The following is a 13,170-nucleotide window of genomic DNA, read 5'->3' as shown; positions in this document are numbered from 1 at the left end:
AATTTATTAGATGTCTCAAATGAGCTCTCCTAGTACTCAAAATAGCAATGTCTTATTACATTAGCGTAACAAAACAAATGCCAACTGTTTAATATCATTGGAACATTTCAAGAATGCGACCACGGAATGGAGTGCATGGGCTACATTTCATGTTGCATCATTTGCATCCTTCTGAGAAAACTCCCATCAAGTGTTTCTCACCAATCTCCATCTTAATCATCCAATGAACACGAATTGACTGTGATAGGTCCTCCCCGTGTCCTCCCTGGCTTTTCACATCTGCCAGTAGGAAAGTGCCCTCCTCAGCCCTGACTCAGATGGGTTAGTGGGTGTATGTTGCTCACTCTCTACTCCCCTCGCTTCTTTTCTCTTTTTTTTTCCTCCTCTCAAGCTGTCTTACTGTTTCCCTCCTCCTTCCCTCGCCTCTCTCCCCTCACGCTCTCCATCTCCCTCTCCTTTTCATCACTTCGGTCACTCGCTTCCCACTCCCTCACTCGGCCATTCACTCACACACTCGACACCACCACCGCTGCCTGGGCACCACCTCCACCGTCGGGAGAGATCCCCGCTTGTGTCAGCGCGTTTCACCGCACCGCCCCGCAGCCACCATTACCACCCCGGAGAGTTCCACGCTGGCAGCGCAGCCGCTTCCCCGGCTGAGCATCGGGCGGAAGACCCTGGTGGCGGCTGCCGTGGGGGTCATGCTGGTCCTGGTCCTGGTGGTCCTCATCCCTGTGCTGGTCAGCTCCGTTGGCACGGGTGGCGCGGACGACAGCGCCGGCCACTTTGAGATGCTGGGCACCTGCCGCATGGTTTGCGACCCCTTCCCCACGACGGGCACGGGTTTGCCAGGAGGGGCCGACGCGCCAACCGATGGCCCGCAGGTGGATGATGACGCGGGCCTGAGCGACCACAGCATCGGCCCACCGCTGCCCACCTACAGTGCCCACGGGCAACAAGGCAAACCGGGACGACCAGGTAAGCCTGGACCCCCGGGACCGCCTGGAGAGCCAGGGCCCCCGGGACCTAAGGGTCCACCGGGAGACGGCGTGGACATTGTACGTACTGGGATTCTGGGATTAGGGGGGAAAGGGTCAGTTAGCACAACCACGTACAACACCATGCCTCGGGTGGCGTTTTATGCAGGACTTCGAAACCCTCAAGAAGGTTACGATATTCTGCGGTTTGATGACGTGGTGACAAATATTGGCGGCAACTACGAAGGCTCGACCGGCAAGTTCACCTGTAAGATTCCTGGCACCTACTTTTTCATCTACAACGTGCTGATGAGGGGAGGAGATGGCACCAGCATGTGGGCTGACCTGATCAAGAATGGTCTGGTGGGTAACACTTTAAACTCTTCGGGTACCTTCCCCAAACTTCCTGATGTTTTCCTTGATTTCATGTTAAATTTGACAAATGGAAAAAAACGCCAGTGTTGAAAGCACAAATAGAAAAGAAATGTCCCTTATGAGATCAGAATCCTGAATTATAGCCTGCGGTGTACCCAAAATGCTCAGGGAAGAGTGTAACCAGTGTGCTGGCGGTATAAATTGAGAAGTCATGCATTCATGTGAATGTAGATTTTAAATCTGACTTGGTCCGGTGTTATAGTCCGAAATAATGACAATGCACAGTGGCATTCTGCCCGATTGTGTATCCGTGCATGTTACACGTCCGGTGATGTACACACTGAAGTGAGTGGAAGGAGTGCAGCGCTATCTCAACCCTGCACACATCAAAACACAGCCTGGGGTAGTGGCTAGTTCAAAGCTGGTGCCCTTTGAAATACAACAAACTTCCTGGAACCATGATGAGCTAGTGAGCGTTATCAGTCTGCCTGTCAGGTCCGGGCGTTTCAATATCACATCATGATATTTGCTGAACTTTTGTAATGTCGTTAAAGCCCCGGGTGATGACATTGATCAAACAATATGGAAATATGAGCCTGGACGTTTTTTTCTACAAATATTTCAGCCAGGCTTCAACAAGCTACAGCCAATGGAGACAATAACACCAGTCCACTAGGATGGCATTGAGTATAATGTCATATTTGAGAAGCTAATAGAGGTCAATTTCTACAGAGACTGTCTCGCAGTAACATAGAAGGTTCAATTCTGTGGCAATAGTCGGGGGTCTACAGGTTGCAGAACGAGACACAACAAACTAAACACATATCGAATTGCAGCATACTGTAAAGTGTTCATTGTATTTTGTCCTAAGAGTATACAAAATAACACAGTTATCAAAGACAAACCGATGTTACCCCCGACCCTACCGTCACTGTGAGCTTGATGACTTTGGGGAGGACCCCTGATTCTCATGTTAGTAAAACACTTCACATGAGATAGTTTGTCCAAAGGTGAAACAAGTATTAGGTTAACTGTCCATGTGTGGAGACACCTTTGTTAGTTTACTATTGGTTTACTAGTTTATAGTAGTCAATCTGCTACACAAACACAGGTGTTAGGTCTTTGTGTGACTAATCAGGACCAATTATGAACAAACCATTTAAACTTGGCCCCAGGAAATAATGCAGAGAAATCTTAAGAAATTCAACAGCAAAGCTGGTTAATTATATATTTATTTGGTCCAGTGCGGCAAAGTGATGTTGGGCCAATAGTCGCCATACTATACGCATCCCTGGTTTTTAATTACTATACAAGTTGGACAATTGTTTTGCATATATGACACACTATTACAGCATATTGGGTTATCGCTCAGTGTCTTTCTGTGAGGGGTGAACATCATGCTGCTGCACAGCTGTGAGGGTGGCAACCTGGAGGGAAAGGAATTCAGGCGGCATCGCCCTGAATTAACTCCATCAACATGTTGTCATCCGTCACTGAAACCCTGCAGCCCCTTGACGTACACTCTGCTCTTCATCTGCACTAATAAGACCTTCTTGTTCTTATTTTGATTCTAATTTATTTAGGTGTTAGCATGGCGTGTTCGATGGAGTTGCATCGTAACAGCCGACCTGGAAACGCAGATCATGATACATTAGCTAAAGCTTAGAGGGGATGATGCAACTTCAACCAGTTCTACTCTAGATATTTGTGTGTTATTCTCGAGATCTAACACTCACAGTGATTGCTCTGGATACACATGGCATTGTCAGTGCTCCACCCAGAAAAAGCTGGATGTGAGAGTAGCGCACGAGGCAAAGGGGATAGTATGCACTGCCATGCTTCATTAGAGGCAGACTGACTCGAGCGTGACCCTTTCAGCTGAGTCATGAGGGGAAAACAAGATATTCACCACAGAGGACACACTTTACACAAACTCTCAAATTCAGCCCCCACGTTTTGCAAATACGCTTTCTCTTGAATTATGATGTATGATGCCGTCTTTGAATGTCGTCTTAACGTCATCCGTTCTGCCTTATTAATAATAATTTGTAATATTTAAAGTTTGCATTTTAATAATGATGAATGGATTCATTTGATAACATCTGCATGTCAATTAAATAAATCTTGGTTGTAACATTCTACTGTTTACACTTCCTTACGTCTCCTTTCCTCCTTGTGTGTGTGTGTCATATTCCAGGTCAGGGCCAGCTCCATTGCTCAAGACCAAGACCAGAGTTATGACTACGCCAGCAACAGTGTCATCCTTCATTTGGATGCCGGCGATGAGGTTTTCATAAAATTGGACGGGGGCAAGGCCCACGGGGGCAACAGCAACAAATATAGCACCTTCTCAGGGTTCATCCTCTATGCTGACTGAAGACTGGACAAGGACGTGGGCTCAGGGGTGAAAGGTCACAGCCAGAAGACATTCGCCTCATGACTTTCACTCGGCTCTTGCAGTGAGGTTAATGTTGCCCCTAGCCACCGATCCACAGTCAGATTGTTTTTACAGATGTTTTTTGAAGTGAGCACTGATGCTGTCAGCCTGCAATGGCCGTGGATCTGTGGTTATCTGTAACTGTCTACCTCCTCATACACACGTCCCATTGCGTACACGGTGCCTATGCCGCTATTAGGATGGATGCAAGCCAGGAAACGGTGACAGACATGTATCACGCTGAGGTGCAAGTAGCAATTCTGACCGTGAAGAAGCCTCTCGATCATTTTCAATTTCAAGTCTGGAAATCTAACATTCGTGGCGACTGCGGTGTTTGTAAACGTGCAGATAAGATTTATGTTAAAATTATGTTTTTGTTCATGCTGTTTGTGCGATGGGATGTTGTGATTCAACGACAGAGGAGATGTATTCTGTCCCAAGAAATTCTAATTTGTCAAAAAGTGGACGCCTAAATGAGATTATGATTGTTTTTCAATGGCAGACAGTACTACAAACTGTGTAGTGTCTCAGTGTGATGATTTGGAAAATATTGTCATATCAGTCCATTATATTTGGCATATTGTTGGTGTAAATTTGATATTGTCTTAACACAATCAAAGTAGTGTAGTTACACCATATTGCGTGTCTATTGCTGTGGATCAATAGTTGTACCATTAAATCACGTATCATGTGCTTGATTGTAAAAACGTATTTCTTTAATTTCTGCATGCAACCCCTGTTCAATCTTCTGTATGTTTCCACAACCGATAAAGAAAAATAGTGATTTTAAACAAAGTTGAAATAGGTGTGGGATAAAGGATCGTATACTGCTGTTGCATTTAATCTTTTCATTAAACGTTTTCTTTTTTTTTTGGCATTTCCTCACACATTATGTTGTTAATGTCACCTAATCTACTTTCTGATCAGCGGTTTTGAGCTCTAATTTTCCAGTGAAACCAGTCTTTAGTCCTGCAAATGTTACACGCGTGAGGGCCGCGTCGGCGTGAAGGAACAGCAATCAGCGCGGCGGAGATGATCACTGAGGGAAAGGGGAGAGGAAATCACAGCTGCGTTAAATGCCAAATGAAGAGCAGGAGATGATTGTGTTTCACAATCAAAGGAGACATGTGTGTTTCCTCTCAGGTGTCTAAAGACACTAGGATTTAGTGTTAAAAAGCCAGAGGACGGGTGTTATAACACATCACGACAAGCCTTAGATCAGCCTCGGCAAGTGATCGGGGGCAAATTAGGCTGCGTTGGAACAGCGACATAAATGTTAGAGACAGTAATATTGCTTCTAGGGCTAAACTGTGAAACCCAACACGCATATCTGCTTCCTTCCAAGGTCACTTTGATGTTAAAAAAAAAAAACTTTGGACATAGTTTGCCGTTGACGTGACCTCATGAAGGCTCCAAAACTATCACTTATTTAGTTTGAAACACCAAACTAAGAGTTCAAGAACTAAAGTTTTGAGGGTGTCACAACATGTTAACATGGAAAAAATGATTTAACACACATTTACTCGCTCACAGAAGCTAACACAAGTGGATGCCGGTCCAATGGTGCCTCTCAAGCTCAATTAAGTTCAGCCTTTTTGGTGTGCGCTTTAAATTCGTGCAGAGTTGATTAAATTGATGAGACAAGATTTCCACGCACAGCGCAAGAGCATCCTGCTTTCTGTCTTACTGCTCGACGCAGCGATAGGCCCGGGAAGCCCTCTGGCCTAAACTTAAGCTTGTCTTAAGACAGCAGAACTCCTCCAGACACAATTAAGACGGAGGGCCTGTGCCTGAGCAGAGGTCACCCGAGCCAGGGGGCAGCTGAGCAGTAGCACAGGCTGCTTTCTCCTTGCAGGGTGCATGAGCACATCTTCAAATTAGAGACTTCATGTCACAATGTCAAAGACAAACGCCCCCGGACGGCGAGAAACAGCCCCGACTGCTGAAACCATTGGAACTGAATGTCGCCCGTGAGTCTGCAACATCTGCACTTTCCCCGAAGCCCCAAATGCGGCAAAAACATTCTTATATAAAAAAAAAAACGCTTAAGGTACCAAAACAGTATTAATCATTTTAAAATATACGAGTAAAGAGAGTCAATTGAATATGCACCTGAGGTTATTCCTTCTTTGCCAGTACACAAAAGGACTTTAGATGTGCTCTCATTTTAGCAATTCATACGAATTGTTGCATAATGTTGCACAGATAAAACCGAACCCCTTATTTCATCCTTTTTGGAGCCGTTTATTGAGGTCACACAGAAAACAAGGGAAAGCCCAAAAATCTGGGGGCTCCTTACTCAAAGCGATTGTGCTCGTATTGCAATAGAAACCCCTCCTTGAGGGGGGCGTTTGGTTTTGATAAGTGACTTTATAGCTGAACAACCTACCCAACAGGACACCCTGGGGCCGGTGTGTTAAGTGATGAAACAGCATCTGCACTGTGCGCAACGCTCCAACTATTGAGTCACATTTCAGATCCCGTCCTCCTCGACCTCATTCAGGACCAGGATTTAAAGGTATTCCTCTGCCATGTGCTGTAAGCGGCTTTTGTTTTGTGGAGATTCTCCAAAGCACCTCTTTTCATTGTGCATAAGTAGAAGGATTTGGAAAGAATATGTCTCTATGCTGCAAACTTGTTTTAATTGAGGTAATCTCCAGCTAAAGTAAACAATCCTGAAGGAAACTGTGATTAATTCATTCCCTGCATCTCCCAATCAGAAAACTGTCTCCAGATGCCTCCCGCTTGACATTTGCAGGGGCCAGGCGTGAGGCTTATCAGACTACTGCACAGTGCGCGTGCGTGTCTGTGGGTCCATGTGTGTTAATGTTTTGCCCAGTGTACGGGTCAGCGTGTGTTTAAGTCTCAATGAGACAGGAGAAGGCTTGGCTCGGAGAGAGTATACCTCGTCTTAAATGTCTGAATTGACGTTAATGAGCCCTCGGTGTTGTTATTTTTAGCATCCCTATTTACCTCACCAGGGGAGACCCACAGTAGAAACAGATGCTTTAGTTGTCGAGCTAAATAGCCCTTCTTGCTCATGCACTTCCTCTCCACAACCGTTCAGCCTGCACACACCTACAAGCACATATGGTTTCACTTGGGTGTACAAGCAGTGGCCGCTGGTGGAAAAATGTCTATTTAGGGCTATCCAATTAATTCAGCAAAAATCCCGGAATGATTTAATGCAAACTTGTAAAGGAATCCTACTTATCTGTCAGAAGTAGAAACAGCACCAACAGCCCAACGGCACGGCGTTGTGGCTGAAAACGGTACTGCATCTGATTTACGTTGTACACGCGTGCTTAATTGATGAGAATTCCATTTCCTTTAGAGCGGACTGAGACATCAGGCAACTAAGATAATTCCTAAATCTCTACTTTTTGCTTATATATATATATATATATATATATGTATATATATTTATTTCAATCATCCGTTTATCAAATACAGTCTTCAACATTGTAAAAAACAAGGACTCCATTACCTTAAAAAAAAAAAAATCTGCTTTGAAAATGTTTTTTATGAGGAAGTGTTCGCTCAAGTTAACATATGATACATTGGGTAGTGGAGGAGAGCGTTCCAAGGGTGCACCTTTAAAAATATGAACACGGCGTAACCTGTGACACAGACACGCGAGCGCAAAATCCTCATCCTAGTGGACCTTAGTGTATTTGTAATGTAGATCTAGTTCCCCCCCCCCCCACACACACACACTATCCTCCCTCCCCAGGATTCGGGGACCGTCCAGTGTGTCAGTGACTCAATACCCACGGCCTCGTTCCCTCACGGCCGTGACTGAGCCGCGGATTAACGCGTAGGGACAAGGCCTGAGTCACGGACGGCCGGGGACGCTCCGCTGGCGGGTTGCCTGTCTCTTCACCTCACGGGAGTCTCGTGGATGCGGCACGACAAAGAGGAGAGGCCACGGGGTCGCGCGCCTCTTTCCCCGGCGTGACGCGAGACGCTTCAAAATAAGGTTGTTAAAGAAGTGGTGCTGATGAGGCCTCTCATTCCAGTGGTAAATATGGAAAGGGTTCAAAGAACAAATCCGTCCTCGGACCACAGCGAGCGAGAGGTTGAGATTTGAATTGTTCTTCATTCCCGAGTGTTGTTTTTTTAATTATAAGTAAACACATGAGGAAATGTAAATCTTTCCTTTTATTACTGTGGCATGTCAGAATTCTCATAGGACCCTATGAAAATGGAAACGTACTGATGTCGAATGACTTAGTAAGGTTAAGAAGTCATTTGGTATATTTCCGGTTTGGGGGGGGGTTAAAGTTTAAAGTTATCCCATAACAGCAGCTAAAAGACGTCTACTTAATCAAATAAATCAAGTGACGCGTGAGGTTCTTATACACTGTCCCACCTAAATACTAAAGTGTGTCTGTAACTGCAAACGTCCTTAAATAATGAATCATTCCTTAAAGGGGCTCATCTTACAGCCAGTACTGAGAGTCTAGAAACACACCTGCTTGTGTTGTGGAGATGGGGGAAAAAAAATCATATTTAAAACAACGGACTAATAAAACAGTAATTAAAACACTGTTGGACTGCCAATCACCAGGATTTTGGAGCCAAGCCTTTATCCCACGCTGCTTTTCCCCAGAAAAAAGAAACCCCAGTCAGATAGGAGATAGGAACACGCGGCCACACGCTGTGGTGCCGGAGGGCCGACCCTGAGCCCGATGCTGAGACGATAGGAGCCTTTACGCCCCCCCCGCCATCAGGAAAAATGACTCGCCCTGCTCCAGTGGACACAATGAGGCCGCGTCTCCACCCGCTTGAACAAAGTGCGGCAAGGCGCCATCAGACTTTCACCCTTTGAGCTCGACACCTTTAGAATTAAACCCCAATTTACATTCAGACTGAGACTTCGCCACCCCTGTGTGCCTGGAGCCTTCACACTCGCTGGTGCAGATATAGGCTTCTTTCCCCAACGCGACATCTGGCCTCCGTCTGCGTCTCGAGACAGAGGCCGAGGAAGGAAAGCAGCCGGTTGCTGTGATGCACGTGTCACCCGTTGAGTAGGTGCTGCGACAACGTCAGAGTTTCACCACACGATCATCGAGTTTCATTAAGAATTCACAGAAACATGCAATTTATTCACAGTGGTTAAATGTTTGTTGTGCACGTCGTCTCTTTTGGGGTTTGATTGATCACTCCCAAGAATAGCTATGTTGAGATCCATTAATTTCATTACTTAGTTTAACGGTTGGCAGAGCACATTTTGAGTCATTAAATATCATTAAAAATGTATTGACCTTGACTTAATCATCTCTAATACTTTTATTGAGGAATGTTTGATATGATTTCTATTGCCCAGAAATTCAAAATGCAAATAACTCCTTCCCACTACCTTTTTTTTACCTGGGATATTTGCAGCACAGTATTGCATATTGTGTATATATTTAGCATATTACTATTTCCTTTGTAATCATCACCACTATCATCAGTACCAGTACACACCCACCATGCTCTATGTCCAAAAGATGACATTGTGTCTGTGGTGATGTTGTACGATGAATATGTACGAGCAGCCTTGGTTCGCCCCCCCTCCCCCGCCCACGGAGTCACTTTGCATTAATTCTGCTGTGGCTTAATAAAAACAAATAGCAGACCAGTGGGAGCGGCGCGGGCTCTTTGGACCTCAGTGCCAGGATGATGTCACCGTGCCGCGGGCATGACTTTTATACCGAAGTCTCTAATGTGGACGAGAGCGAGGACATCACAGCTGACCGTTAAAACAAGTTCTGGACTTCCTTCTCCATTGGGTTATTTGGTTGGTTGATGCATTTGTGCATCAGCTGATGTGAGGATTTATCAGGAAAGCCGGACATGTATGGTTTGAAAGGTGTGGGCATATGATAAGAAAACAACTTCACCTCAAAATGAATTGTAATATCACAAAACCTGCTTGGACAAATAAGAATTCAATTCAGATTTAAAAGCCACCACAATGTTGCTTCGTCTTCAGGATTATTTTGGAAAACAGACTTCTAGTCATTAACCACATGAGTGTATGTGATTTAAAATATAAAAACAAAATTATTATAGGTCACATGTAATATATATAATATACTAAACTGATTCAAATGTTTTTTATTTACAAGTGAGAGTGCACAGAAAAAGTTTTAGTATTATATTAAGTGTAAGAAAATACAGTGCGATATATAGTCTGTAAACGTATGTATATTTCCTATGTTCTCATTCAAACGGGATTGTCAAATACATTCTGTCATTTATCTTCATTATTAACGTCATTATACAATCACAACATGTTGTGGAGGCATCTTATCCTTTTTTTCTACGATGAAAATCACAACCAATTTAAAAGTCCAAATGTTCCATTTGGAGATCTTCACAGGGTATAAAAGGTGCAACAAAAACAAGAAGAAAAAACATCCTATTTTCTTTTCTTTTTTTTTAAACTGATGTTAGTTCTGTGACAACTGCTTCATCAAAATAAACCGCTCATAGGCCCCAAATCTCGATCCCCGTATCTAATGTGTCACATTCATGTTTTCAACGTCTCTGGGCGAAACCAACTGGTATTGCACACTCAGCCCTTCGCTCACTAAACCACACTCAGAGACTTTTGAGTCAACGAAACAGAGCGCGTCCCACCACTGAGCTGTAGTGGCGGGTGCTGTGAAACTAATCTCACAGCAAATTGCACCGCAGGACCTCCCGCTGCGACGTTGCCTGCTTCTATTCGCGCATCGTGGACCCCCTACACCCCCCCCCCCTCCTAACTCTGCCGTTAGGACAAAAGTATCTTGGCGGCGTACAGCAGCATCCCGCCCAGGCCGGTAGTGGCGGCGATGGCGACGACCCTCACTAAGATGAAGTCCATGGAGTCCTCCAGCTTCGTGTGCAACCTCAGGACCTGCCGGTGCGTGTCCTCGCGGCCGCCCGAGTTCTCCACGACGTGATTGGCCAGGCCGCGCTTCTCGTTTAGCGGCATCTGCGCGGCCACGCGCCGCTCCGCCTGCTCCTGGGTGAGGCCGTCCCTCTGCATCAGGCGCGAGAGCTGGGTGGCAGGGTCACTGAGGAAAAGGAGCGGACGATGGAGGTTATTTGTGGCGCCGGGGGGCGGGGGGGTTGAGAAATGCAAAGGCGGTGAGTCACGCTGACAATTTCAAACGTGAAAACCGCGAGAAAAAAAATCAGTCCCCCAGCGGGTGGAGGGGACACGGGGAGAGTGAACAGTGGTCTCACCAGTAAACCACCACTGTGTGGTTTAGAAACTTAGTGAGGCGTCTGGTCTCAAAGAGAAGGGGAACGTCCAGCACCACGTAGCGGTAACCTGGGGAGACGGTGAAAGAGAACCAATGAGTGTCAACACATTTACACTGACGTTGTGAAAATAACAGATGGTGGGATCTTGAGTCGCTAAAGAACGAATGTAAGTGTGAACTATCTTCTCCTCCTTATTTATTCTAAAGCGATTGAAATGTGTTGAGGAAAACAATCTGCGTGCAGAATCGGTTTGACACTTTTATCTCATTCGCCTTCCCCCGCAACAGCCGAGATGGCGGGACTACTCTTAAATATGTCGCTGCTTGGCTCACACAGAGCAGTTCATGCAGCTTTGTGACAAATACCCTAAAAGTCTAAACACCCATCGCTGCACCACAAAACAGCCCTTGCTCCCTTTCCTTGAATCCCCCCCTTTTTCTGAAGCAAGCCGCGTTCCTCCCTCACCTCTTAGGAAGTACAGCAGGATCTCTTTGAGCATTGTTTTGTGGATCTCCGGGTGGGTGATGGAGTTCAGCAGCTTCCTCTTTTCCTCGTCGGCGAAGATGAGCTGCCCCAATTTCTGCCTGTCGATCTCTCCGTTCTCGAGTAGGATCTCTGGCCCAAAGTGGTAGACGATGCGGGTATAGGCCGGAGTGTGCGGCTCCACAACTGTCATCGGGCAACAACATTTTGGTCACTTTAATGAAAATGCAAAAAATGAATGTGTCAAATAAAATGAAAAGTTTTTTTTTGAATGACTGAGTTGTGGTCAATAACGCAGTATTGTAGCACGAAAACAGAACAAGTGTCACATATGCCAGAGATATATCTGGAGATGATAGAGACCTAATTTGTAACAGACTCAATCACATCTTGAGCATAATGCCTTATATTTTCTCCTACACTTTTCACCTAGTTCTGTGACCTTTAGGTCTTCATTCAAATCACCATCATCCCTGCAGTCAACAGCCGTCATGATTCATACACTCTCTTGCAGCATTTGTCTTAATGAACCTCCTACAGGCCCAGCCTCTTTTTGTCCCTTCAGCATAATAAAAAAACAAAAACATTATTAAAGTCAGTGATGTGATCCATGCGGGTGAATCCCCAATTCCATGTGTGTGTTTATTTGAGGGTTCAGCTGGATCGACGGTCCTGCCTGGCAAATTTAACAGAATTTGTATTAACGTCTTGCAAAAGGCAGACATCCACCTACCTTTCCTGGCCACGACATCTGCATCGATAATGGGGCACCCGAGCTCCCGCAGCATCGAAGACACTGCGCTCTTGCCTGAGGCGATGCCTCCCGTCAGCCCCACCAGGAACATCTTCACTGAAAGACACAGAGAAACCAACCCCAGCAGTACAGTAGAAGTACTGTTACGGATTCCTGTTCATGGGACAGACATTCAGAAAACAAATGAATAATTCTGGCATATAAATAATAAATACATGTAGTTTTGTAGACAAGAGCCATAACAAAATGGAAATAAAATATATTTGTATAAGGGCATAAAGAATCCAGCATATTATGGGTGTGATTTATTTTCAGAAATTGTATTTTACAATCAAATTAAAATAAAATATTTCCAGGTTAAAAAAGCGTTCATGAGGATTGACAACACGCCCCCTTACTGTGAAGGTGTTGAGCTACACGCAGCATGTCCTGTGCCTGGTTTGACACCTTTTAAATAATTCTTAATGAAACACCGAAATAAACCCTGCTGAGATTGGCACCATCAACTAACATTAAACACCGGAGAGAACACCTGCTGGTTTCCAAGCGGATTTTAAGTTATTTTATTAAAGTTAACAAATGCTCCCATTTTGTATTTTTGCTTTCAATTTACCTCGCGTTCGTGTTATTCTCCTAAATGGGCAGTCAGGTGCGGAGCCGCAGCGGGGGGCCGGTTGGAGTGGACGAGCAGGCTTGCTAACAAGCTAACGTTAGCATTAACTCTTGTTCAGGTCAGTCATTATAAACACGCGATAAAACCTCAGTTTCAGCAATTTACGATCCGCCCTATCAAGTGCGCGATTCGACAAAAAAGGTTGGAGACGGTCAGGTTGATATATATTGCTGTCTGTAACTACGACTTTTACACAACTGATTGCTAATGACCTAGCTTCTTAGCT

General features: G+C 45.1%; 2 protein-coding genes across 4 annotated transcripts; one reads left to right on the top strand and one right to left on the bottom strand.

Moving 5' to 3' along the window:
- Window positions 1-349: 349 nt before the first annotated feature.
- LOC119212420 (C1q-related factor-like) lies at window positions 350-4,663 on the top strand. The gene is made up of 2 exons (XM_037462778.2): window positions 350-1,340; window positions 3,550-4,663. Exons 1-2 carry the CDS (start codon window positions 702-704, stop codon window positions 3,727-3,729), a joined length of 819 nt encoding a protein of 272 aa, XP_037318675.1. The 5' UTR covers window positions 350-701; the 3' UTR covers window positions 3,730-4,663.
- Window positions 4,664-9,879: 5,216 nt separating this feature from the next.
- dcakd (dephospho-CoA kinase domain containing) lies at window positions 9,880-13,163 on the bottom strand. 3 transcript variants are annotated; one of them, XM_037464348.2, is made up of 5 exons: window positions 12,885-13,163; window positions 12,251-12,424; window positions 11,500-11,703; window positions 11,014-11,101; window positions 9,880-10,841 (listed from the first exon to the last, which is right to left on the bottom strand). In XM_037464348.2, the coding sequence occupies exons 2-5, from the start codon at window positions 12,360-12,362 to the stop codon at window positions 10,556-10,558; spliced, it is 690 nt and encodes a 229-aa protein (XP_037320245.1). In that variant the 5' UTR covers window positions 12,363-12,424; window positions 12,885-13,163; the 3' UTR covers window positions 9,880-10,555. The 3 variants fall into 3 exon arrangements, with proteins under 3 accessions (XP_037320245.1, XP_037320246.1, XP_037320247.1); XM_037464349.2 differs by having other exon boundaries at window positions 12,251-12,367; XM_037464350.2 differs by having other exon boundaries at window positions 12,251-12,362.
- Window positions 13,164-13,170: the final 7 nt, after the last annotated feature.

The sequence above is a fragment of the Pungitius pungitius genome, chromosome 21 (assembly GCF_949316345.1).
Source record: "Pungitius pungitius chromosome 21, fPunPun2.1, whole genome shotgun sequence".
NCBI classification, from domain to species: Eukaryota; Metazoa; Chordata; class Actinopteri; order Perciformes; family Gasterosteidae; genus Pungitius; species Pungitius pungitius.
Note: the sequence above shows the minus strand (reverse complement) of the source record. Positions and strands in the feature narration are given on the sequence as shown.